The sequence below is a fragment of the Marmota flaviventris genome, chromosome 3 (genome assembly GCF_047511675.1).
Source record: "Marmota flaviventris isolate mMarFla1 chromosome 3, mMarFla1.hap1, whole genome shotgun sequence".
Classification (NCBI taxonomy): Eukaryota; Metazoa; Chordata; class Mammalia; order Rodentia; family Sciuridae; genus Marmota; species Marmota flaviventris.
The window spans coordinates 176,874,031-176,901,388 of NC_092500.1; the positions used below are offsets into that span (position 1 = coordinate 176,874,031).

Consider the following 27,358-nt stretch of genomic DNA (forward strand, 5'->3'; position numbering starts at 1 on the left):
GCCTCCAGGCCTGTGGCCCTTGTCCCCTCCTGCCCTCCACTCTCTGTGCTTCAGCCAAACGTCCCTCCACCAAACCTGGCATGGGGCAGTGACGAGCTAAGTGTTGAGCCTGGGGACTAGAGGAAGCAGGAGGAACGGAGGGCGGGGAAGCGGTCAGTGCGAGTGTCCAGGGGAAGGACGGAGAAGGCACCGTACAGTGGGCCCAGTTCCCTCCCCGACCCCCTGGGCTCTTGGTCAAGGTGCGGTGGGGAGGAGGCATTAGGCTTCTGTGGCCGGTAGGCCACTGTCACTGTCACCTCTGTGTGCTCTCCCCTCACACACCTGGCTGCGGGGTCTGAGGGCTTGGCTTGGCTCTCGGTGCTGTTGTAGGGAGGGAGGAACCGGGCACACACCACCCAGACCTAGAAAGCACGGCTCCACAGCTGACTGTGGCCCACCCAGGCCGTGCCGAGGTCCCCAGTGTGGGGGGGTAACCTGCAGGAGAGCGCATAGGCCTGAGTGTGCCTGGCCCTCACCCCGCCACACAGCTCTGTTCCCCTGGGAACAGCGTCAGGTGAGCCACATCTGAGGAAGGAAGGAGCTCCTTGACCTGACCTGACCATCGCACAGGAACACACACATTCAAATGCCACTGTACTCATAAACACAATCAGCAAGTGTTAATTAAAAACAAAAGCTACTAGAGAAGAAAACATCACGTGGGGTGATGGACAGCTTCCATGGATTCCGGAGAAGCCAGCTGGTGTGGGCTGAGGGAGGAGGTGGGAACCTCTGTGCAGCCGGTCAGGTGGGTGGACCTGGTCAACAGTGGTGGGTGGACATCAGCACATCTGCATTTTTTGGACTCTAGTTAAATGTTAAGTCACTTCAGATTTTTTCCCCCCAGAAGCAGTTGTGGTATCAATGTTAAATAGATCTGGAGATAGCCACTCTCTGAGAAAGTCATGTTTAAAAGGAGTTCATTTTAGAATTGCTCCATTTAGAAGTGGTTCATTCACGTAGAAAGCTCTTCCTACTCTGGTGAAGGTAAGTAGTCAATGATGAAGAAATGTCTTTAGAAATCAAGTCAAGTGATGGGGTTTTCAGTAGTGTTAAGCACTGAGGTGGAAAAAAAATGTATTTTTTATCATATTTTATTTAAAAGACAAAATTCTCCCACTTTCACAGTTTAACTTAAAGTTTTCCACTTGGGTGCCTAATTCGAACACTAATATATCTTGATCTTATAGAAATCATTTTGCTGTTAATTCTTACTGTTCCCAACTACTGATAATTATTTGAATTATATAACATAATTAATCTCAGTTATTCTAAATTTATTTGCCAATGGAAAGCTATTTTTTTTTTCTGAAATTTTCTTCTATGAATCCTTCTGAGAAAACCAAATTGAATAATATAAATGTTATATTTAACACATTTTATTTCAAATATAGTAATCACAGATCAATGGAACCTTAGTACACTATACATTTGAAGTAGAATGCACTGTGGCTTTTATATTGAAGAGCTTCCTGAGCTAGATGAAGCCAAAGCAAAAGCTGGAGTTAATAAAGTAGAAGTTGAGTCATTTTCCATTCCAATGGTGACTTGACCCTTTGCAGTGAGTGGCCCCCTCCTGGGCTTGGCTGCTGGGAATGAGCTCACCTCTAGGCGCGTTTCCTAAGTTGCTATCAAACAGGGAGATTGTTATTGTCATCTAAAGAAGCTTGATTCATAGTGGTGGCTGTTTGCAGTCATCTGCAAAAAGAATGCCTGGCAGTAATTAGGAGAGCACTGTGTTCCGCAGCCTGAAGGTGCCGGAGAGGACCCTCCAGAGCACCCAGGACGCCGGGGACTGCGGGGTCCTGGAGACTCTCTGTGGGCCAGGCTCCTGGGCTCACTTCTGTCTGATGGAAGTCCCTGAAAAGCAGGAGCCGTGTTAAGTGTCACAGAGGACGTGCACAGTGCCTTGGCCAGTGAAGAGAGGCTGACCCTAGCTTTTCAAAGTTCATCTTTATGATTTAAATTACAAAGTAGTGAAATCAGGAAAAGCACAATTACTAGCACAGTGGGAAAATACTTACGATGGCGTCACCACTCCAGAACAGTTTTGTGCCTGTCCTTCCTGACAGAGTGGAGTTAGCTGTGCAGTTCCTTGGACCTGGGGTGCATGCAATTTTCTGTCATGCTTCTTTTATTCCTATGTTGTCACATATTCTCATTTTTGTCTTTTTTTTTTTTTTTTTGGTACCAGGGTTTGAACCCAGGGGCACTTAACCACTGAGCCATATCCCCAGTCCCTTTTTTATTTTTTGTTTTAAAACAGGTTCTTGCTAAATTGCCTAGGGCCTCACTAAGTTGCTGAGGCTAATCTCGAGAACCTGCAATCCTCCTGCCTCAGCCTCCAGATCCACTGGGAAGATAGGCAGGCACCACCACTTCATCTTTTACATAGCAGCATTGTATTCTCTCATGTGTATCTAAAAATCATTGAGTCACACACAACCTGTCCTTGGGCAGGTCCATGACTTCTGAAGCCACGGTTGGCAGTAGTTTTTCCATATTTTTGAAGACAGACATACCATCCAGACTTGTTTAAAGACTCTAACATATTGCCAAAAATGAAACCAGTTATCACAATGGTGATATTATTGTTTCATTATTAAAATCACATAAAATTTGTTAATATTTATGATCTACAACATGGTATTTTGAAATGTGTACACCTTGTAGATGGCTAGTCAAGCATTTAACATACCCTTTGTCTCACATACTTAAGATTTGTGTGTGTGTGTGTGTGTGTGTGTGTGTGACAAGAGAGCATTTAAAATCTGTGCCAGTAGTTTCCAAGTAAACAATCCCTAGCCCTGCGTGCGCCTTAGGGCTTCTGAACTTAGGCCTCCTGCTCCTCCTGTCTCAAGTGTCCTGTCCTTTGGCCGGTGTCACCTTGTCCCTCCCCAGCCCCTGGTAGCCACCGCTCCTCTCTGTGCTCTGCGTGTGTGGATTCTATTGTCAGAGTCCTCGTGTGAGTCACGCAGTGCTGGAGGTCATGCAGTGCTCGTCTTTCTGTGCCTTAGGGGAGGTCCTCCAGGTCTCCCCACGTTGTTGCAGAGGACAGGAGGCCCTCTGGCTTGGCACTGAGCTGTGTCCCATGGGAATGCGCAGGGCACTTTCCTCTTCTGTGGGTCTTAGGTGCACACTGAGGTTAACCCTGCACCTGGCTGTGATCTGCAGTGAACCCAGGAAAGCCCCATCTTCACACACGGGGTTCTCCTCTGTGGCACATGAGCCCTGCAGGGGCAGTGGACCCAGTGCAGCGCTGTCCTTCGTCCTCCGAGAGGCTCCAGGCTTTCCCCCCATACTGCACTGGCCGCCTCCTGCCACAGCGCACAGGGGCTCCCCAAGGCCACCTCTCGATGACATTTGACACCTGCCTCCTGTCTCTTTGATGATGACCATTCTGCGAGGTGAGGGGACATCTCCTGCACTTTTGATCTGCATTTTCTGATGTCCAGATGCAGCTCAGTGACACGATCTGGAGAGACCATGGACGCCCACCGCGGGCATGAGGGAGGTAGCGGCGCTGCTGGAGCAGGTGCTGCCCACTGCTAGTGGCGGGTGGACAGCTTGCTGGACCCGCAGCAGCTGCCCAGTCGAGCCATAACCGCCCCCCACCCCGCACTTAACCACCCTTGAAGGAGAGCATTAGAGGCCAGCAGCTCCGTCTAGGAGGCTCATCAGAGCTGACCGCCCACCCTTCAGGCCCAGCTCCCCGCCCTCGATGTTGACCCCTCTGGTCCCCGTCCTTCGCAGCCCCACGACACCTCCATTTCTCTCCATTTCTTAATGCTTATTCATCGTTATCGTTCCCTCCTCCCTGGACAGGTCTCTGTCTCCAGGAGATCGGGCTTGGCGGTCTTACTCATTTCTGCATATATGGGGCCTAGGACAGGCTGAGGCATAGTAGATATTCAATAACATTGTACTGAAAAGATGATGAAAATACGGAAACTAATATTTAAGTAAATAGAAAGAAATAGAGATTGGAGCCCGAAGAAGGAAACTTGTTTTTAAAACAAAATTCTTAGATTTATTTTATTTACTCCATGTGGTTCAGAGGTTCAAACGAAGGTCAGTGGGGGGAATTATGGAGAACAAAGTCTCCAGATAACTGTCTTAAATACCTCTTGTGACTGGCAATGAAACTAAGCATTGCTTGGGTTTTATACTTTTTACCTTCAAAATAATACCAATTCGTACCTATTATGTGTTTCTTATGAAAGTTGCTTCCACGGAACTTTAGTGGCTCTTGACTTTGGTGAATAGTGGGCTTCCTGGAAAGAAGGAAGTCTGAAAAGCCCTGTGTGCTGTGAACCTCCCCATTTTTGCATAATAAATTTTATTAAGCTGAGAAGTTCTTCTGGAAAAGGAAGATGCTCAATTTTGTTTAACCCAGAATGTTCCAAACTGGTTTGACCTGGCTTGGTGATGTGCATGTACACCTGTGTCTACCCCAGGAAGAGGGTTGCCTGGATGCAAGAGTCTCCACCACCTTGCTCAGCTGACACCCAGTGTGATGTGGTGCATGAGGATTTCCCCTCTGATTCTTTCCCCCTTGTCTTTTATCACTGATTTCATTCACCTACAGGGAGGGCTAAGCAGCTCCAGCCTCACAGCCTCCCTCGTTCTTCCCGACCTCCACCCCACAGTTTCCCAGTCAGAAGACACAGCAGAGCTCCTGCCTGTAACAACAGGCTTGTCAGATAGTGAAACAAGACCCCTCCCCACTCAGTGCCCGATGGCGGCTGAGAAGTCCTGTCACGCGCGTGTTCAGATCCGGCCTGGGTCTCTCTTGTTACTCTGCAACGATGCTTTGCTAATGCTCCAGCCCTCAGGCTTCATGTTTGCAGAGTCTTCTCTGGAGCCAAAGCCATTTTCCATCCAACTCTAGGCTGGGTGGATTGCTGTCTTCTAAATAAACGGCTCTTTTCCTGTAAGATCTATTTTTGAAGCACACTGACACTGGCCTCCTTTTGAATGTGTTTTACATGTGCGATGGGGTCTAGATCCTTGGCTGAGGCGGTTCCTTCATTGGGACCGCCTGAGACTTGCTCTTGAAGGGACCCTGGAGGGGTGGCAGGCTTTGTTTTGTTTCTGGGAAACAGCGTTCCTTCACACATGCTCCCTTGTGTAAGTGGCAGGACCCTGAGGTCGCCTGGGCTCTTTTCTGTACTTACAGGTGACAGGTTGAGGCCCTTGGGTTTGTTAGCGCCTGGCCTGTGGTTCTGTAAGGTGTCTGAGTCACAGGGCGGCCTCTGCGCGCGTGGCCTGCAGACCATATGGCTCCGTCTCTTCTAGCCGAGTCACCGTGCCGCAGCCGCCTGGTGATTGTTTTCAGAGGAGTTTTCTGTGAATAATTTTGATTGTTTTTTTGTTTTGTAACTGTCCAGGGTTGGTGCAAACGTGCAGTTCTCCTGTGAGGACAATTATGTGCTCCAGGGATCCAAAGGCATCACCTGCCAGAGGGTCACAGAGACATTGGCGGCGTGGAGTGACCACCGGCCCATCTGCAGAGGTAAGGCACGTGTGGGCATGGCCGGAAGCACGCCTTCCTTGGGGGCACATTTTTCTGAACACATGTTGCACTTACAATGAGATGTAAGTGCAAAGCACTGTCTGTAGATGGAGAGAACGTGATCGGGCTGCGCGTTTTCTTCACCCTGGGCCAAAGCGTGTATTCTCTGGGTGCTTGTTAGGAGGCGAGCACCTGGGCTGCAGTGTCTCTGCACCCCAGGAGGGTCGGCGGCAGATCGGAGCACTCACGTCTCACACTCACCTTGCCACCCACCTGTATGTGCGCGGAGTGGGCTTCTGGGCGACTCTGTGTCACAAACCAGGTCCTTTAGAGAGCTTCTTGCACAACCTGCAAAGAAACATAGACTCTTCAGCTTTCTGTTGCTGTGAGACTGAATTCCTGGGTTTAGTGATGTGAGAAAGGGTGTGGTTACCATGATCTCAATTCATCGCTCTGTTAAAACCTGTCTTAAGCTAATCTCTCACCTAGTTGACAGGGCAAGGTAGGCATCGGCAACACCATCTTGAAAGAGAACACAGGAAATCAGGAGAAACCAAGGTGTTAATCTCACTTCTTGGAAATATTTATTTGAATACTACTGGGATTCTAGAGAGCATACCAAAACCAGAGGGCAGAACATTGCTTTGGAAAATATTAGTAAAATTAAAAGAAAACTGGGTTTGGGGGCTTTCTTTTCGCATGTTGTTCATAAGACAATTTGTGCAAACAATGGTTCTTATTTTGTACAAGTACTATGTAGACCACGGAATAAGGAGGAAAGTTTCATGTGTAGGAATATATCATCCCTCCTGGTAGCTGTTTAAGAGGAATGGTAGAAAGGTGTCCTGAACAGTGCACAGCGCTGGCTTCCTCCTTGAAGTGAAATGGCTGCAGACACATCTCCACCCTCCTGTGGGCTCCACCTTCCATACAGTGCTCGCTGCCTGCTCACCCCTCCTAGACCACATACTGCAGTGCCTGGGAGAGGGTTAGCACTGGCCATGACGGCTCCCGTGGCAGGTGGGCCAGGGCTCGCGGGCTGCTTCACAGAGAAGCTCCTGTCTCTGAGCAAGAAAACATGCAAGCCTGTGCCTTTAGGATTTTGTCATTAGACTACTTTGTGTACCTCCCACTATTAAAGCAAGATTGCTAAGCTTTCAAAGACACCCTACCAAATTCCTGTTCCCCTGAGTGGTGGCCATGCACGAGGTCATCAGGTATGAATAAGTGGTAGGTCCCAGGAGTCGGACTTACCCATGAGAAAACGGCCCTTCTCTCTTAATAGTGTCTTGCCCTTGTTTAATGGAAATGTTCCTCTTTATTTTAAAATTCCAGATTACACAAATAGTAAATGTGTGTGTTTTTAAATATTTGTTACTTTTAAATTGGTAGGGAGGAGTAATGCAAAGAAGATTCTTGTCCATATTCTATTTTTGTTTTTATTTGCTGATCCATGCCATCTCCTTTCTTTGTGCTGAAGTCCAACGTGACTCGGCCATTTCCCAATACCCTCCCTAAGCAAATGGCTGCCCTGGCCTCAGGTGCTCCTGGCCTGTTCCTCTGTGGGAGGACCTGTTCCACCCGGCTCAAGCTGGAGTCCTGCCAGCCTCCAGCCCCATGGCTTACTCTTACAGACAGACTGAGGAGGAGTCTTTTTCAAATTTAAATGTATTTTTAACTGATACATGAAAACATAAACTGCATGTATTTATGGGATATAGTGTAGCATTTTAGTACATGGATACATTGTTTAAGTTTTAAATCAGGCATATACTTGTCTGTCTCCTTAAACCTTTATCATTTCTTTATGAGGTGAACATTCAAACCCCTTTTTTCCAGCTCTTAGGAATGCACCGGTAAATTATCATTCCCTGCAGTTGACCCTTGGCCCCTGGCCTGCAGAACTTCCCCTGTCTGACACCAATGCCGTGCCCATTGGCAGACCCTCCTGGCCTCTCCTCCCCACTGTTCTACCACCTCCCTGAGACCCGCTGTTTCACCACCTATTACAAGTGAGACCTGCAGTCCCTCCTTCTGGGCCTGCCTGGCTTCGCTTGACCTCAGGACGTCCAGTTTCGCCTGGGTTGTAGCACATACAGCACTGCATTATTTCTGTGGCTGAATAGTGCTCTGTGGTGTATGTGGACCCCGTTTTCTCTGCCTCTTCCTCCACTGATGGTCCTTTAGGCTGCTTCCACTTCTAGGCTGTTGTGAATAGTGTGCAATGAACTCAGAAGTGTCCCTTTCACGCCCTGGTTTCATCCCTTTGGGTGTACGTCCATCCCTGGGGTCCTGGACCACAGCGGGATCTACTGATTTACTGTCCTGAGGAGCTCCACATTTTCCCTAGTGGTGGTGTGAGGGGGGAGCAAGGGCTCCTTTTCTCCACACCCAGGGAGTGTTTTGACTTTGTTCTTATCACTGTCCCTGTCCTAGTTAATCACGTGACAGGAGGGAAGCCCCTTCTTTGGGCTGGTTGTCCTGTGGTGTGCTGGGCTTGCTTTTCTGCTCCGGGGTCCTTGGCTGCATCCCTCCTGCCCTCCCCTCCCAGCCAACGGCCCCTCCTGCGGCCCCGACTGGATGCTGGCTGATCATCACCCGGCAGTCTTCAGCTGCTGTGGAGTTACCACTCTAAGGTTCTGGAATAGTGACCTGCTGTGTGGGAACAGTTCCACGAGGGTGTTCTCAGACAGGATGTGTTTTCCTGGCCTCAAGTAGATGAAAGACACAGCAATACTTTTGAGATGCCCCTTTTTTATATATATATATATAAGACAAAGCCACATTGTTCTTGGCCTACTTTAATTTCTGACTTTTTAATACAATGTCTATGTCAAACACAATTAAAACACATTTCTTATCACAACTAAATTAAAAAGTGTAGGCATAGTGCCTTTTTGAATTCAAATATAAAATCTCCTTTTAAATCAGTTCATATTCTGGAAAACATTGTCATTCATCAGTATGCATTTTTGCATTCAATTTATTTACTCAATTGGCACAAAATCTGTATGATTTTATAGGGCATTATATAATATTCTGATGCACGTGAAGGCCCCCTTTCCCTCCTACCGTGAGAACAGCTGGTCTTAGATTCTGTGTATAGGCAACAGCGTGCAGTCCGTGGCTTTCTGGGCCTGGCCTGTTGGCCATCATGGCCGCCTGCTCCGTTTGTGTTGTTGCGAAGGCCTGGAGTCCAGAGGGTTCTGAGATTCCAGAGGGAAGTGTTCCTCAACTTCTTGGGCACCTCAGTCCCTAGTCTCAGGAGAGAACAGCGTCGGCGGCCCACTTGATCGAGGACCATGACAAGACAACTGGGGATGTGGTTAGCCCTGGCCAGCTGGCCCCACACTAGAGCTGTCACACCGCTGGGGTAAACGTCCTCTCCTTGGCCACTCTGCACTCCAGGACTCTGGGAGCTCCAACCAGCTTTCAGGCCTCTGCCTGGAGTCTCAGCCCACCCACTAGGACATCCACCCGCCACCGGCTGGTCCTACCTGAGGCTGAAGGCCCTGTGGTGGGGCTGCCAGCTGTCAGACCTGGAGAAGGCCACTGAAGAAACACCATGCCCGCTTCCCTCCACGTGCCCAGCTCAAGTCACATGCGTAATTTCAAGACATTTCACAGCCAGATTTAAAGAGCAAAAAGAAACAGGCAAATTTGATTTTAAAAACGTTGTATTTGACTCCAACATGCACAGTATTCTCCTTTTGACCTGCCAATACAAGATCATAATGAGATGTCTCATGGGGTTTTTTTGTCATCTAAAGCTGTGGAGATCCAGGTGTCTTTCATACTCACAGCAGGCTCGCCTCGGGCCGGCCAATCCCCAATGCTCCGTAGCCACACGCGGCCACCATGACCACACAGCACACATGCCTCTGGAAATCTGGCTGAGCCTGCTGAGGAGAGGTGCCAGCATCTGCAGCTGCAGGGGTACGTGCTCGGTGATCCTCGCTGTGGCCTGGTGGCTCCCCGCAGCACAGCACTTTCCTCAATCAGATCTCAGAATGTTTCAGTTTGGCAACTTTAGGAACCTTGAGGATGTCTCAGTGCCTCCTTTGTCCAGCGTCTCACTGGCTCCTGTGCCGGACTCCTCCGTCAGAAGGAGCTGAAGACAGTGTTTGGGAGTGGACCTGTGGGACCGATTCTGAAGGAGCCGCAGCCCTGTGAACTGTGGGAAAGAGGAGATGGTGAAACTTCGTTCTCAATCACTACTCAAACCAGACTGTGGGGACATTTCCTTAGCTCCTGGTAGTTTCCAGATTTTCCAGGACATTTCCCACTCTGTGCTGCTGCCATGATAAATGGAATGTAAAAATGACCATCGGGGTAAATGGACCATCATGGTTTGGATTTGCCTGACTCATTCTGAGCCATCAAAGGGGACCTCATGTCCCCCCTTGTAGTCCACAGTCAGCTGTCCACCAGGTGGCAAGCCCTCTGCTCTGAATGTTGAGGACACTGCACTGAGTCCAAGAGGACCTTGCAGGTCCATGCCTCAGTGCCCTGTTCTCCAGCCTCCTCTGTTCCTGAAGGGCCCCCAACTCCTAAGTGATTGTCGGGACTTCTCCCCAGAGGGAACACCAGTGGGAGCGTTGGACAAAGTGCAGTGAGTCGGAAGCGCTCCCCGCATCTGGAAGCCGGTGTGGTCAGCCAGTGCCCACATTAGCTAACTAGCTTCCAGGGTGGGAGGGTGTTATCTTTCTTCCTGTTACCAAACAGAGAAATATTGACATGGCTTAGTAATTATGCAAGTGATTCCACCTGAAATGATGCTCACTACTATGATTATTACAGGGTAAAACATTATGAGCTGCTTAAAACTATATAAGTATCTTTAACTGGTAGATTTTTAAAATAAGCAAACAAATATAAACAAAGAGGGATGTTCTCCTGTTGCCTGATAGAACGTTTGGGTGGTGGTTCACTTATTGGTGTGTGGGGAGATTTATGTCAAGGACTTTCTTTTGGGCTAAGGCACCTTCGTCTGAGAAGCTAATATTTTGAGCTGCTCTCTGAGTTGAAAGGGCACAGAAGACAAGTGAGACGTTACCTGCAATTGTAACCATAGTTACCCAAAGCTAATTGGAGCCGGCAGGGAATGTAGAACTAAGTTATTATTAACTTGGGATTCCAGGTTGGGTCGGGCTAGCTCAGAATCACCCTGAACTTAGTCACATGTCAGGGGCCAAGAAATCGTCCATCCAGAAACAACCTTTTCAATGATAATGAAATGATTGTTTACACCTGAAAGATGACCCGTTCTACCAGATTACAGGCTTAGCATCAGTTTTAGAATCATACTTTATATGCTGATCACTTGATTAGGTAGCTACACTCTCGCTCTCACATATTTAAAGAAATAAACACAATGAACTTTTTAAAATCCTAGAGAATTTAGAAAATTTCTGTTATTACTTCCAGATTTTTGCTTTTTATTTGATGGCCAGGTAGTGTTTTTCCCCATATTATTTCCCACTGTTACTAACAGCACCACATTTTTGTATTTTTATGCTGCTCCCTTATCCAACAGACTTAGAGAAGCTGAGAGTGAGCCCTGAGCTGGTGTCAGTGACCTCCCAGAGCGAGCTTGGGAGCCAGGCTCGGGCCATGGGGTATTACCCTGCATATCCCCTGGCCTGGCCCAAGCCTTCATCAGAGTCCACTCCTGCAGGCCCTTTCCCTAGCCACTGTCCTCAGGCCAGCCTTTCCCAGGCTCCCTGCCGACCTCTGCCTTTCCTCAAAGCTCTGTTTCCTCCTGAGGTAACCTGTTGATGACTGTATTTGCCAACTTCTCCATCAAGGCCAGGAGTGCGGCTCTTCCCTGTCTGCAGCCTCCTCGAGGCCCGACTCACTGTCACTTCCTTCCTCGTGGACTTCAACACGAGCTCTGTGGCGTGGCTGGTCAGGCCTGGTGCCCCATGCACCTTCGTGCAGCCCCGAGACAGCAGTAGGTGTGAAGGCTCTTACTGGCTGAACACTCTGAGAGGCCTAAGCTAAATAACTAGGAGAGGACCTAAGCCAGGCCTGGAACTCAGGGACAGAGAGAAGAGGCTTTTGACCGCTGTGTCCCACTGTCCTCTGTTTGGGTTGACAATCTGGAGTAGACAGAAAATATATGATTAACAGTGATTATTTCCTCTAAAACATGTAAGAAATGAACTAGTCTATATACTTATGAAATTGCATGAGAGAAAGTTTCTAATGTGACTCCTCTATCCGAATAATTTAAATTTAGTTGATTAGAATATTCTTTCCTTCAATTAATTCAATTGAGCAATTACTACAGAACAGAAGGGATTTTCTGGAACTGTACTTAAATGAATCTGTAATTTATTTGTGTGAGATAAATCATGTGAAAGAAATGAATTTTGTACTTAATACGTATTCATTGATTAAATGGACAAATGGCATACATTGGCATTGAAAACTGATTCATTCTCCCTCTTTCTCTCATGACGTATTGCATTACCAACACACCGTTTTGTGAATTCTAGCTCTACTTGGAATACATGCAAGACATGAGTGAAACTTGAGTTTACAAGTGTAGAAAACTGTCAAGAGAGTAACATCAGTTATGCATCAGGTCATGGCTGTTATCCAAGGACATTTATTATGCGTGTAAGTGGGCATTAGTCTACATTAGGTGCTATATTTCACAGAAGATCTTGACGAGGGGCGAGGCCTTCGCAAGGGTGACAGTGACGTTAGTCTCTCACATGCAAACGTGTGCCTCACACTTCAGTGACGGGAAGGTGCGTACAGAGCTCACTGTGAAGCTTTCTTGGTGCTGGTGCAATTTCTCCTGTGCTTCCTTAACCCTGTGTTGGCTGTTTGGACAGCGGCTTACTACAGAGGCAATGGTAGGGGTCCCTCCCTCCACAGATGCCGAACAAGTGACCAGTCCCTCTCAGGACAGGTTTCTCCGAGCTCTGCCCCAAGGAGGAGCTATGCAGTCCACCCTTGGCACGAAGCGAGAAGCCAGTGGAGGCTGTGCATGGAGGCGAGAGGCCGGGGGAACGCATCTCAGGGGCCAGTGTGCAGACTTGGAGCTGTCCCCGTGGGTTCATGGCCCTCCGTGTCTGCTGGGTTCGTCCCTGAGCACAGCACAGACAGCTGCAGCAGCACAGTGACCTATGTGGCTAGATGGACATCTGCTCTGCCCCTCCATAGCGGGCCTGGGGTGACCCCGATTCCCCACCTCTGTTCCTGCTCCCTGCCTTGCAGGTGGGCTTCTCCCAACTGCTGCCCTAAGTGTGGCCCAGGGAAGGACAGCGGGCTCTCTGATCCATACGTCCCCAACAGCTCTCCACCTCCCCAACAGCTCTCCACTGAGTCCAGTCCGTGCGGCTCTCCGTCGGGCCTCCAAGGCTTTGCTTTTCTTCTCTCAAGCTCTTTTAATTCTTAAATGTTGAGTTTTTGAAACACTGGCATACAGTTGCCTGGAAAAGAAATCTTAAAATCTTGCAGCTGATGGAGGAGGAAGAAGATGTGGATTGTGACAAAGAAAGAATTGTGAGCAGGCTGTGTTCTCCCCATTCCCAAATCCAGAGACTTTAATGTAACACTTCCTGCCTCCAAACCAGCAACAGGCAGAATCCCTGGGTAGCCCCCAGGGCTGCAGGAATCCAAGACCCTACTGCTCTGCTCCGCGGCCTGTGGGTGGCAGCTGGGAGAAATCATGGCCACTCAGGCCACGTTACTATCCAGGATAAAGACACGTGCGATTGAGCTTTGAGTATCTGTCAGTGGGAAGACTGAGAATCGTCACTCTTGGTACCACCATGCTGCAAGAAAGCAGTAATTCAGGAATCATCACTGGTGGCATGAGGGGAGGTGACCTTCAGGTGGCGAAGAAGCAGATGATAAGGATGGAGATGAGTTAGAAGCACAGTGACTGAGGTGCTAGCTAAAGTTTTCAAAAATTAAGGATTAAAATTAAGTAATTATAGGTAGATCATGTGACTTAAAGAGGCTTTACCTGTTCAAGAGTCACAACAAGTATTTATAGAGGAAACCCTCAAATGCCGGGAACTGCTTTAAATGCAAAGCTTTAATGAACAAAATTGACAATTATATTTGCCCTGAGTGTGCCCTTACACTTCATTTCAGATATTTCCTTTGATAGCTTCCTAAGAAATGTGGATTAAGACAAGAATAATAATCTGCTATTGAGATGCATTTCAAGGATGAAGATAAGTCGCTAAGAAGAAACAAAATGAAAAAAAAAACATTCTGTAGATTCATTTCCAACACTCACAGCTGAAGGTCTGAGGAGGAGCCGGACCCTGTGCTACTAGGAAACGTAGAGCTGTGCTGCTGCTCCATGCATATTTCCAACAACTCACTCAAAGTAGAACCACTGGAGTCATAATTCCCCTCCAAATGGTAGATCAGTGTCTCGAAATTCTGGGAACCAGTTTTAATAAGTCAAGTGGGAGTCCAGCTTCAAAGCAGGCAGCCAACGGGCGGGGACTGCTGCTTCTGGTTCACTTGTTGGTGACATCTGCATGATTAGGGGCCCCGGCTCTGAGACTCCAGTGCCACGTGTCCTTGAGTCTCTCTGTGCCTTATGGCCTCCTGGGAGCTAGGCCGAGTGTGTACATGTATCTCGTGTGTTCGAGCCAGACTGGAATTTGAAGTTGACTGATAGGCATGGCCAAAGATGGTGAGATTTGGTCACCAGGTGGGGACAGCTGGGGCTGATGCCAGGTTGGGCACAGATGCAGGGGGTGGGCCACAGTGCACTCCCATGCACGACTTCCCCAGAGCAGAGCTGCTTTCTCAAAGTGTGACGTGCTTAGAAAGGCACTGTGGCTACACTGATTCATAGTCAAATAAACAAGTATTTATTGAGTGTCTCTCTGATGTGCAAAGCTCTAAATGATTCCAAGTTCCAAAGTATAAGTTGTATCATAAAGGTCTCCTAACTGGAGTTGTGCACTGATAACTGTCCTTTTATGGTTTTCTAATTAATCCTGTTAGCATAGTGTGCTTTAGGTGAATTCACGTCTCAAGTCATGGCACTCTCAAGAACATGTTGCTAAAGGCATCTGTTAGGGAGTGAAGACTCATTGCCCATTGGAGGGGTGCAAGCTCGCGTTGTGCCTTCTGTCAGAGACCTTCAGAGCCATGACACACGCACTGGGTTCTGAAAAACAAACTTGTGCCCATCTTTATTTAGGCAATGCAATTCATTTGGACAGCAAATACCAATTTTTAAAAGTAAATTTTGGTTGGGTCCAGTGGCACATGCCTTTAATCCCAGTGGCTTGGGATGATGAGGCAGGAGGATTACAAGTTCAAAGCCAGCCTCAGCAACTTAGTGAGGCCCTAAGCAAGTCAGGGAGATACTATCTCTAAATAAAATATAAAAAGGGCTAAGAATGTGGCTATGTTGTTGAGAGCCCCTGGTTCAATACCTGGTTTTTTAAAAAAGTGAATTTTAACATAGAGTAGGCCAATTTTTAGCTGATTATTTCCATAGTATATTTAAGCAATGGAAAAGTTGTCCAAAGTGATCTTGTCACATTAGCATATGAAGGACAGCAGACATTGTGTCTGGCTCTGGGGTCTGCAGACAAGTAAGGACACATCAAGAAATCCCGACCCAATGGGAAGGGAAAAGCTGGAGGCTATGATCACCTAAAGAAGTGTTATTGGGAACAGACGCGTTCTGTGTCACTTTATGGTAATATAAATGCGGAGAGTCAGAGGGGCTGGGGTGCAGGTAGCAGCCCACCTCAAGCCCACCTCAAGTGCACGTACCTGGACTCGGTGTGAGGCTCCTAGGGCAGTGACTGGCCTGCTGGTGCTCATTCCAGGGGAGGGGGAATAGGCCCCCATCAGGTCAGGTCCCTCCTGGGTCCCTTCCTGGGAGGCCCCTGTGCCTGATGGCGGTGGTGGTGGGGAAACGAAGCCCAGCTTCTTCCCTGTGCGCCTCTGTGAAGTCGGCTTCTCCTTTTCCTTCCCAAGACCCAGCCGAAGTGATCAATGTTGAGTCTCGAGTCTAGGAGACGTTAGATTTCCAAATTCACCTATTGTTAAAAAGACTTCCCCAAAGAAGAAGGCAGGCAAAGCGCTTTTACCCCCAACCCGAGCCGCTCATTCTGGTCGGGGATTGCTGTGCTTCCCTCGGCCTTCAGGCCACCCTCAGGACGGAGAGACGGGAGGCGCTGCTGTCTTCCGGCTTCCAGAGCCCATTGCTGTCTTCGTTCTCCACACTTTGAATAACATCCCCCTGCCTATGTGCATTGACTGTAAGGACCCTGGCATCGTCTTTGTAGAGAGAACTCAAGGCTGAAAGAGGCTTGGGGACCGTCCTTCTGCCCTCCTCATCTGAGCAGGGCTGGGCCAACGGGCGGGGACTGCTGCTTCTGGTTCACTTGTTGGTGACATCTGCATGGTTTGGGGCCCTGGCCCTGAGACTCCAGTGCCATGTGTCCTTGAGTCTCTCTGGCCGTGTGGCCTCCTGGGAGCTAGGCCGAGTGTGTGCATGTATCTCGTGTGTTTGAGACAGACTGGGATTTGAAGTCGACGGATTGGTACTGACATTTTCTATGGTGCTGTCACCATGAGGTCATCCTGTGAGCCTTTGCAAATCCAATATGAACGTTTCCTAGTGCATGTTGGGACACTAACCAGGAACCCGCAGGCTGAGCAGAATCCACCTGCCAACTTTAGTTCATGTCCCTTAGAAGCTGATTGAAGTCCCATATGAATACATCTTTCACACACCGTCAAATGCCTTAGAAGGTAACCGTGTTTCTGTTTCCAGCCAGGACCTGTGGATCGAATCTGCGTGGGCCCAGTGGCGTCATCACCTCCCCGAACTACCCGGTTCAGTACGAAGACAACGCACACTGTGTGTGGGTGATCACCACGGCTGACCCCGACAAGGTGAGGCTGCGGCTCCCAGGGTGTGCTGCCTCAGGTGACACGCGGGCTCGGGCCACTGTGTAAAGCACACCCCCCTTACTTTGCCACTGGCATTGAAAGTCCAGCACTGCTTGTGTCCAATGCCCACACCCGGGGAAAGCAGTGTAGTCAGCAGGGTCACGCTGTCCTCTTGCTGTCCTTTCCTGGTGGTGCCTAGCTAGGTCTGGGCATGCTGCCCTCAGGGGTCGCAGCCCTTCCCGCTGTGGCTGTCCCATCGGCGGCTCCACCCAGGCCCAGTGTTTCTGCACATGCCACTCAGTGTGATGGCCTCTCCTCCTGTGCCTACATGCAGAGAGCACATTTTACAGCACGTGAAAACCCACAGGCTCTTTTTCCTTAGGATCTCTGTGCTTTCCTAAAAGCCAGACGGGTGGCCTTGCCTTTGGTGATTTCTCACCTTAGGTGGCACTAAGTAGCAGGTGTGCTCCCCTGGCAGTAGAGGACGGTGGAGACAGGTTAGTTCTCATGGGTGTCTCACACACAGCCTACAATTGTGTTACTGCATCTGAATAATCCACCAGGAGAGTGCATTCAGAATCGCTTGTGTTTGCTAGAGTTGGGCTGTTTTTAATTTGGTTGAAACGCAATTGGGATTCCTACCAGTGGAAACAGGAAAACAAAGGTGGTACATCTTTATATTGATTTGATTTAAAAACTGACAGAAAATCATTCTGAGTGTGGATTTTAGATAAACTAAAATAAACAATGTTCAGAGCCTATGTTTATAGTAATATTAGATTTAGAAAGATCACTCCGCTGCGGAGTCTGCAGTCATTCGAAGCAGGGCTGTGTCTGCAGGGCTCACCGGGTGGGGTCTGTATCTGCGCAGTCTGGGTCCTCTGCATGGGCTCCTGGGTGCCCCCAGCACCCGCCCAGGAGCAGAGCCATTCTGACTGCACTGGGGGAAATCTTCTGGATGCCTTTTCTTTCCCTTGCTGATTTCTGTCCTGCAGCAAGGCCACTGCTGTGTGACATGACAGTGGTAATATAAAGGGCTGTGGACTTCCTCCTTCTACACAGAGGGGTCTGGAGCTGCTACAGCTGTTGCCAAAGACCCCGGTTTTATGATGGTTGGGTCCTCAGTGTTCTGGGGCCATGTGTCGCCTGGGCTGAGTCGCTCCACTGTGGCCCACTCGGTTCTCCGCATGCAGGTCAATAACTTACCCAAGTCCCTACCAAGCTCTGCCCCTCAGTAGCTCCATGACCTTGGGCGAGGGAGCCGAGTTCCCTGAGCCCCAGGGACAGATAGTAAGAGCGTGTGATAAGAAGACTTCTCTGGAAAGTGGCTGTGAAGAGGACCACATCCAAATGCGTGCCTAAGTAGCTGCGATACCGTGGCCAACTTTCAGTAGTAAAGATGTAAAGTTAGTCAACAATTTGACGACCGTTTACCAAGCCGTTGCATTTATGTGTCTGTCAAAAAGGAGTTTTATTTAAAACTGAATTTTAAAAGTATATCATGTTACTAGTTTAGAATTGTTTTAAGTAATGTCTACATTCACTTAAATTTAAACATTATTCTGTTCAATCTCTAGCAAGGTAAATTATTAGACCTTGGGAATTTAGCAAAGGTCCTGAAGCTTAGATGGAGAAGCTTTAAGGAGACATACCAGTGCAGTCCAACTTGTTGGGGATGCCCTAGGCGGAGTATTGAAGTAGCTCTAGAAGGTGGCATGTACTGCACTGGGCGTCCCTGCGAGGGGAATGCCACTGGGGCTGAATGATCTGACTGGGACATTGTGAAGCACTGGGTGTGCTACTGTGCCATTACAGTAAGTCACAGGCTTAGTTGACGTCCACATGTTCCATGTGGCCCTGTGAACATCATGTGAGGCCATCACACAAAGGCAGTGGGTCAGAGGGCCACTCGGGAGCTCCAGGCAGCCACCCCAGCAGGTCCTGCGGTCTCTGTGTGTTCTTATGCTGTACTAAGCTCATCCCCGATTACCCTAATCCCTGGCGACCACTGCTACCCTCAGCTGCTCCCAGAACCTCGCACTTCCTGCCCTGGGGCTGAGACCCCCACCAGTGAAGCCCTCTGGAGTCCTCTTTGTCTTCAGGGCACAGACCAAACCCTGAGCAGGAGGCTGCTCCCACAGCCCTTTGCCAGGACGGGGGGACAAACACTCCCTCTAGTGGTGGGGCAGGGAGTCCAGAGGTGCAGTCCACAGGGCTCTGCAGGCTTCCCAGCAGGAGGGAGCAGTGCCCATGGAAACAGCCCAGCTCCACACTCCAGGTGGGATTTCTCCTGGTCCTTCCCGCATGTCCTTTAGGATCACAGTCAAAAGCAAACCAGGCCCTGCTTTGGGGAAAGCCCCCGATAAGACACACATGACAGCAGCCATTGCATAAGCTCTCCCTACAGGCCCCTCCTGTGCGCAGGAGGAAAACGTGTGGCAGTAGGTTCTAGGAGAGGTGGAGGCACAGCTGCGAATCTGCTCTGACACTCTGAGCGATGGACAATGACAGTTGACTTGGAGCGGGCTCAGAGGCAGCTCTAAGGGAGAGGATCCCAGAGTTGTCTGAGATGGAGGCTGAGCAGGACGTGGTGCCCAGTTGAGGGTGAGGGAGAGGGAGGCCCAGGCAGGGCCCTGGTTCTCTGGTGCAGCACTACGTCCTCCCACACGGCTCCACCCTGAGTCGCTCTCCAGCAGGTGCTGTGAGTCGTGGGAAAGGGAAGGAAGAGCAACTTGGAAGGTGGGTGAGGAGCCCTTCTAGTGCCAGCTGTGCTCCGGTTTCCCTGGAGGAGCGTCGCCAGGCCCACTGTCCTTGCACCAGGGCTCACAGCACCCTGACTGGTATGACAGTTGTCCCAGTTTGGAGCAATGCATTCTCCCTTCCTCTAACCACGAAGGGACCTCGAGAACCAATGGTGCTATGTGGAGGGCTGTTTGGTGGTCGGCAGCAGGGGGTGAGGACCTGCTGCGGATCCACGCAGACACAACTCCCAGAGGCAAACCTGGATGTCACAAGTGTGTCGGTAACACTGGAAACCAGAGACAGGGACCGAGGTGTCAGGAGTAGTGAGGAGTCATGGGAAGCCATGCCTTGTTTCCTTTCAAGGACCAGTGAAGGGAGGGTTTGCCCTCAGCTGCAGGGAATGCCCTCGCACCACCTGGCCGTACACGAGGTCAAAGGTAAGCTCTTTTCCTGTGAGAGGAACACTCAAAACTCTTCAGCTGAGAAGACTGCCTCCGAGCTAATCTTCAGGTGATCTCATGAACACCTTTCCAGTATTTTCAAATTGCATTTAGGTGCATTTACACATGCATGATGATAAATGTTCTCTAAAGTACATTAAAGATATGCATATACACAGGATTTTCTCCCTCTTTCCAAGACATGCAGAAATACTGGAATTTCTCATTGAAAGGGAGCTCAGGGTCCCTGTTGCCTGAAACCAAGGTTCAGGAAGTCAGAGCCCCGAGCTCCGGAGGCACCCACAGCACTTCACTGCCATCTGCAAGGAGAGTCACTTCCTTTGCCTCTCTCTAGTGTGCCATCACTTTGATGAATCATATAAGAAAATGGAATAATGAGATGATATTGGAAATAATCAAACACACTGACAGGAGCTCTGGTCAGAGGGACAGAAGAGCCAAAAGGGCAGCAGCAGGAGAGTCCACGTTACTTCCCACAGCACAGTAACCCCCTCCAGGGCCCTGGCATTACCATTCTCTGTCCATGCACAGCAGCGACATCTCATCCCGGGGCAGCAAGGTGGCCAAGGCTCTCCAGACTTTGGTCCCAGGCAGACGCACTTTCCATGAAGACGCACGGCCTCTTGGACCCACACAGGGAAGAAACCCTCCACAATGTGCCTGGCAGAGTTCCTTGGGCCCTGCTGAGTCAAGGCCTGGGGTGCAGCTCCCAGGGAGCTGGAGGAGAAAAATACCCCAAAGCCAGGAGAAGGGACCATCAGTACACGGCTCCCTGTGGGGTGTGCCCCGTGCAGAGCAGCAGCATGCCGGGAAGAGAGCAGGTGTCCACCGTCCCTCTGCTGTGCCCAAGTCCCCAAAACCTCTCCTCTTGCTCTTTCCCTAGACTCCCCTGGGCGTCTAGTTAGTCAAGAACAAGAGTGTGTTCTTGGACTTCTCCAGGCTGATTGCTGAACCTGCCCCAGCTATAACATGCAGACGATGGCTTCCTTGCAGTTTGGGGCTATGTTTCTCTTGTCTGTGTTGGAAGTTTCACTTTCTCTGTCGTCTGTGCAGATTTCGGAAAGGTCGTGTGTGAGCTCGGTTGATTCTGAACACCCAATCATTCGCTTACACTTCAGGAAACTTGTGTCATTCTGCTTCATCACTTCTGTTGTAGAAAGGTTCAGAGAAGGAACGGAGAATTCCAGATCGATCCCCTCGCGCACACCAGCACTCTTAGAACACCACTTAGACACCTGAAGGCATCTCAATTAAGCAGAATTACCATCCAAATTAAGCACCAGTCATTGCCATTAAGTATAATTAGGCTTAATTTGATTCCTTGGGAGACATTTCAAATAAGCTTTTTCCGAAGAAGCAGCGCTGGGTGAAGAAGTTGTGTTACAATGGAGCAGAGAAAGGGGGAGTTATGTAAAGCCTCCAGACAATGACTCCTGCCAGAGCACTCATGGAGAGTTCTAGAAGAATCCCTGTCCCTCCATGTGTGTGCTTGACCTCATCAGATATGCAAACTCTTAACAAATAAGGCAGAACAGAAAACGGAAACTCCCAGGGTTGGGAGGAGGCGAGTTCATGCGGTCTGTGATTTTTGAGACCTGAATCCTCTCTTGATGGTGCGCACTCCCCTGGCCGGGACTCTGGATGGGTCTTGTATAATCAGGAGCCGTCCATCAGGTTTTGCCAGTTATTTATAGAAAATTGCTCATAGAAAATAACCAATGGAGGAAGCTTGGAGTCTATGGAATGTACATTACATATATTTTGTAAGGTCAAGTTGAGAGGAAGACTAGAATCTATCATTAAAAACCTAAAACAATTAGGAGAAACTAGTATGTAGGATGTTCTATGTAGAAAACTATAAAAAAAAATTCTCTCAAGATTTAATTCAGTAGATAAGCAGATTTATTAAACTCAATTACAAGTGCTTTCTCCATAGTACCACCAGAAAAACTCAATATAAATAATATAGCAATAAGATATTTAAAAAACCACTTTATGTAAACACATTCAATAGTCTACTATTTTTAGATAGCATTCTTGATGAATCTGTGATCCAATACTTGAGAAACTTATATATATATATATATATATATATATATATATATATATATATATATATATATCACATATATATACACACACATTCATGTTTGTGTATATGTGTGTGTATGTAAATAAACCAAGTATAGGAATTAACAGAGAAGGCCTGAACCTGAAGACTCACTCCTGGGGTAACTCCTGGGGTAGTCTTTGAAAAGACTGACTGTATCCTGGAGGAGCACTGTTGTGCTGAACACCTCTGTAGGCATGTACATACAGGCACACACCCTATGTGGACTCGTGTACATATGTAGCAGCTAGATTGAGAGGAGCATGTGATTCAGTTCACAATGCCCATGAATTAGGCCTCAAACACACACACACACACACACACACACACACACCCCTACACACCTACACCTGCATGGCCAGCCCTCTCTATTCAGGATTATGCAGTCTTCCTTTTGAACATCTAAAGATCAAAAATGTTTTTTAAAAAACTGTATTTTTGCTAAACACCTACAGACTCTTTCTTGTCTCTGTTCCCTAAACAACACACTGTAACAAGTGACAGCATTTACCTGGTGCTAAGCACCATGGGTAATACGCAGGAGGACGGGCACACTACGTACCAACCAGCTCTGGAGGCCTGTGCTCAGTGGAATAACACATTTGAACTTTTCTCCCTGTCCACGTTTTCATGGGTGCGTTATAGTCGGACATGATGATGGGATTTGTTGTCACATATGTGTACATGCACACAATGTAACAATATTAATTTTGATTAAGGAAATGTTCAAAATTTCTGAAAATGGTTTTGGCAGGATAGTGAACAGCAACTGTGGATAGCCTTCACAAATGCTTTCAGGAGAGTCCCAGGGTCCCACTGCACGTCACAGAGCAGAGACTGTAAAATCGGCCTAAAGGAGGTTCAGTAGATGAATGCCCAGAAACACAGCAACCCTCCGTGCCAACTCCCTCCCTGTCACCTGCCCACATCAGCTCTCCCGGGACTTCAGGGTCCCCACAAACCCCGATGCTTGAGTTTCCATTGTTTAAATCTCTGGCTTCTGTGGGGAAACATCCCTGTGCCTAGTGCACGCCTGTGTGTTGAGGGGACTGGGAGGCTGAGGAGGGCCATCAGGTCCCCAGTGGGTGCAGCATCTGGGAGCTGGGTAGGTCAGAGGAGGGAGGGAGGGGGGAGGGAGGGAGGCTGAGATGGGCAGTGGTGCAGGAAGAGGGGTCTTCCAGGAGCAGGTGGGAGTGAGGAAGGACACAGCCAGGCCTCTTACCTTGTCCTGAGATAGGTGGCTTGGGAATATCACTTAAAAACCAAATTTTGAGTCCCAGATGCTGCTGGGACGTAGGCTTTGCAAGTGTTTTGTTTTGTTTTTAATTTATTGATTTGTTCTGATCAGTTTACATGACAGCAGAACACTCTCGATTCATTGTACACAAATGGAGCACAGTTTTTCACTTCTCTGGTTGTAGGCGGTTTTTAAAGTGTTCTCAGCTCCTTTGCAGCCCAGGGGAGGAGGCGGGCTGGCTGGAGACAGGATGGAGTCGGGAGCATCGTACCCTGAGGCCCTCCGTGGCTGTCCGTGAGGCTGGACCTCAGTGTGAGAGCCTTCCCACCTTCACAGCTGAAGTGGAGTTCAGGCCAGCATTTACTCTTCAGTCCCAATGTCAGTTCCCTTTCCTTTTGGAAGGGTAGCATCCACTTTGAGAGGACCACAGTCTCCTCCCTCCCTGTCCCTCCCTCCCTGTCCTGCAGCTGTCCTCTCCTGTTCCCTGCCTTCCTTCTGCTTCCTTTTCCCTCTTCCATTCTCCTCCTTCCGTCCTTCTCCTTCTCCCTTTTAGTAGCTCAATTCAGAAAGAGATCACTTGGCCCCACCCTACATAGCAAATGAAGAAGTTAAATGTTCTCTTTAAGAAAATGAGGTGTAAATGTACTGTATCAAAGAAAGGGTGCAATTAGAAAGTGCGTTTTATTAAGATTGTCCTGCAAAGGTGGGTGGACAGACGTGAATGTGGCAGGGTGTCCTGGGAAAACCAGGGATTTACTGTAATTAATGGAGATGATGCTAGCCTAAATCATTCCAGTGGCCTCATGTCTAGAGAGAAGAGAACGTGGAGTAGGGAGATATTTCATCTCAAGGGTAGGTGATTCATCACAGCAATTTATGCATTTATGTTATACCTTGTAAGCCACAGCTCTTAATATCTAAAGTAAAATAACAACCATCGCTTAGCTCTGATGCTTGTGAAAAGCTATAGCTGTCCACTAGCTCCTCCATTGGAAGGGAGAATCAGCCCCTCTCACTGTCCAATGGATTGTTGCAAAATTTGAAGTAACACATTCACATAAGTATAAGGGGACATTCATTTGCATTCAAGTTCATAACTTAAAGTTAGGATAGAAATTTATGTATGAAGGTTTGTGACATTTTGAAGTGTAAGTGGAACCCTACCTTTCTGTGGACCTTGTACCCACTGGGGTCCCCGCCTGGTGGAGACACAGAGATCAGGCCCATGGCTATCTCTTGGAAGGGCACGGAGCCCCTGTCCTTCCTGATTCTCTGTACACCAGGCACGAAGGCCGGTTTCCTGTCTACGTGCTGTTGGAGTGAGATGCCGGCCAATTCTTTGCTCATTGCACTTAACAGGGCTTAGTTTTTTTGGCTGACGTCACTAATCTTGGGCTGTTGACTCGTCACTCTGTGCTTGTCAGCTCTCCAGTGTACTCAGCCCTGGCTGCCAGCCTTCCACTGCCCAAGTCCTCCCATTATCACCACTTAGTGCTAGTCTCATGAGCCGGGCTGGGGTCTCCCGGCTGCCTCCTGCTCAGGCCTCTGAAAATACCCTTCCTGGGCCACATGGGCACTGCTTTCTCCTAATATGCCTCTTCTTGACATTCTGAACCAAATTCAATTATTTCTATTGTCTCTTTTAGGAACTGAAAAAGAAAAGAGAGAGCAGGCCCTATGTTTTTGACTTGCTTGTGATGAATCAATCTCTCCCTCTTCTTCCTCTCTCTCTCTCTCTCTCTCTCACACACACACACACACACACACACACACACACACACAGGAAACAGCATTTTTAGAAGGGCCCATCAGGCATGCACCCGGGAGACCAAAGATGACCAGGAGATGCAGACAGCTGGGGCGAGCTTTTGCTTGGTGACAGTGGACGAGCACCCAGCTCCACGCATGGTTATTTATAGAATCAGAGCAGGGCAGGTGTCCAGGTAACACTGTTGGGGAAGAGGCCACAGGATTTTCTGTTTTAGCTTTCTGTTTTCATTTTTAATAAAAATGACTCAGTGAAAGGCTATTCGGCTGATGCTGTGCTCCCAGCATGCCTGGAAGGAGGATTGCAGTCCTCCCAGGAGAACATCCACTGGATGCTCTTCATGAGAGTGAGGCAGAAGAAGCCTGTTTTCTTTGGAGCCCTGTTAGTTTCACAGGTGTGAAAGGAGGTCACCTTTTATTTGACTTTTAATATGATATGTGTTTATGTTACATACTTATTTTATGCGTTTACACTCATTTTTCTTTTTTAGTTTTTCTCATTTTTAGTAAGTACATGAGTAGCAAAACCACACACACACAAACCTCCACCAACAATGCGTGGACCCAGGCTCTCCTACAACCTGAGAAGGGTCCCTGGAGGAAACAGCTGGCATCTCTGCCTGTTGCAGATCACGTTCTAGGAGGGAGATACCAAGTATAAATCAAAAGCCCAAATGAGCAGGACATTGGAATCCTGCAGATGATCTCCTGCTAAAACAGGGTGGGGGAGCAACTTGGGAGGATTCAGACATATGCCCAGAATGAAGCAAAGGCACGACGAGGTGCCACCCCAGCTCCAGGGACAACTGTTGGCTTTGTGTTCAAAGGTGGTCACCCACAGATCCCGATTTAGCAAAACTGAGACTACACCGTAAGTCCTTTACGCCACTGCTCTCCTTCTGACTTAACGGTATATACAGTTAACACAGTCTTCCTACATTTCACAACTGATGGCAATAGTGTGTGCAACTTGCTCATGGGCAGGTCTCACAGACTGGGGATTTTTGCCTTCTGACAAAATGTTGTACAAATTTCCGTGTAAATTTTACCAAGTTGAGGAATGACACAGTGAACAGTGTCAGCAGGGGGACTTGTGGCTCAGGTCGCCAGAGCCTCGGTGCTTCTGTGTGGCTCTGGCTCACCTGTGTGTGGACTGGACGACTGGACGTGTCCCTCCCTTCACCAGGCTGAGTGAGAGGCCAGGGGAGGGGAGGGGCGGAGCTCCTGGAGATTCTGACACTTGGCCATCCACTGCTGTCCCCTAGCAGTTGGTCTCCGTGCCACACCTCCCAAGCAAAGGGGCTTCAAATCCCCAACCCCAAGTGATGATTTTGGCAGCTCCCTCTCCCCTTCCCCCACCCCCTACATTATTCATACATTATTTCTCCCTCTTTGGCTTTTTTTCCTTTCTCTCATATCTATTTGAAAAAAAAAATTGCTGAACTTAAGCACTAAACTTGCTTTATGAACAAGAGGGTGAGACTGGGTCCCTTTGTCTTGAAGTCAACCCCTCAGCAGGGAGGGACGTCCTGGCTTGTGCGTCAGTGCACTCAGGGGCAGGAGGAGGTCCTGCCACGCCTTAGAAGCCCCTGGACATTAGTTCACCTTTCCAGGGAGTGACGGCCCCATCCCAGTGGCCACTCGGAGTGGCTGTCTCTTCTCAGTGCCCAACTTGACAGGTGCTAGTGAAGCACTGAGCAGTCTCTGTGCTTGTCACTGCCCCTTGGAGTGGACAGTGAATCCAGGCCCTCGGCACAGTGGAACGCAGGTGGCAATCAATACGGGTCAGAAGACCAATCAGCAAATGGGCAGTGGGGTCCCTTTGAAGACTCTCCCGGGTCACTGTCTCACAGAAGGAAGTGAAATGCTTTCTTTTGCTAGAAAGAGTCAATCAAGATGACACGTGGCAAAATGTCCTTCCAGGACACTAGGGAAGAACACATTCCATGGATTCTCATCAGAACACCCTGTGGGAGGCGCTTGGGTGACCTGTTGAACAGCTAAAGGCTGTGGAGTGTTAGGTGGTTCCCCTTCTGGGCTCGCCCCTCATCCTCCCCACCCCTCCCCTTCCTCCTCTTGAAGAGCCCTTTGTAACTCACGGTGGGGTGGCGTCTCCCTCTGTGCCCCTGGGCTCCCTCCTCTAATGTGGAGAAAAGAGAGCCAGTCTTGGAGTCAGGGACCAGCTTCAGCCTCAGCTTTGCCCATTCCCAGCTGTCACTCTCGGGAGAGACTGTACACCTGCGTCGGGTTCCTCATCTCCCAGATAATCTTAATAAGGACACGCAGTAATGAGCAGTAGACCACAGTACGCCTGCAGGTACTGGGCAAACCCACGCACCAGGAACTGCTTCTAAGTTCTGAATGTCACCAGACGTGATCACTAGGGTGTCTGCGACCCTCAGTTCCCTCTTTTCACCTTGAATGTCTCTGCATCCCACCACTCAGGTCCCTTTTCTCTGCTTACAATGACCATTGATCTAAACCACTGGCCAAGCACGGGGACCACATGGTCACAGTCCCTGGCTGTCTCTGGGTATTCTGGCTGAGGCTTTGGAGCTTGCAGATCCAGAGAGACTGCTCCCTCTTGC

At 48.9% G+C, this 27,358-nt stretch overlaps 1 protein-coding gene across 1 annotated transcript in view; it reads left to right on the forward strand.

Moving 5' to 3' along the window:
* The window catches only part of Csmd1 (CUB and Sushi multiple domains 1), a 1,338,703-nt gene that overhangs the window by 859,384 nt on the left and 451,961 nt on the right, over positions 1-27,358 (forward strand). The window contains exons 9-10 of the mRNA XM_071609340.1: positions 5,430-5,554; positions 16,335-16,456. Coding sequence (XP_071465441.1) covers positions 5,430-5,554; positions 16,335-16,456 — 247 coding nt within the window. The remainder of the gene's footprint in view (positions 1-5,429; positions 5,555-16,334; positions 16,457-27,358) is intronic.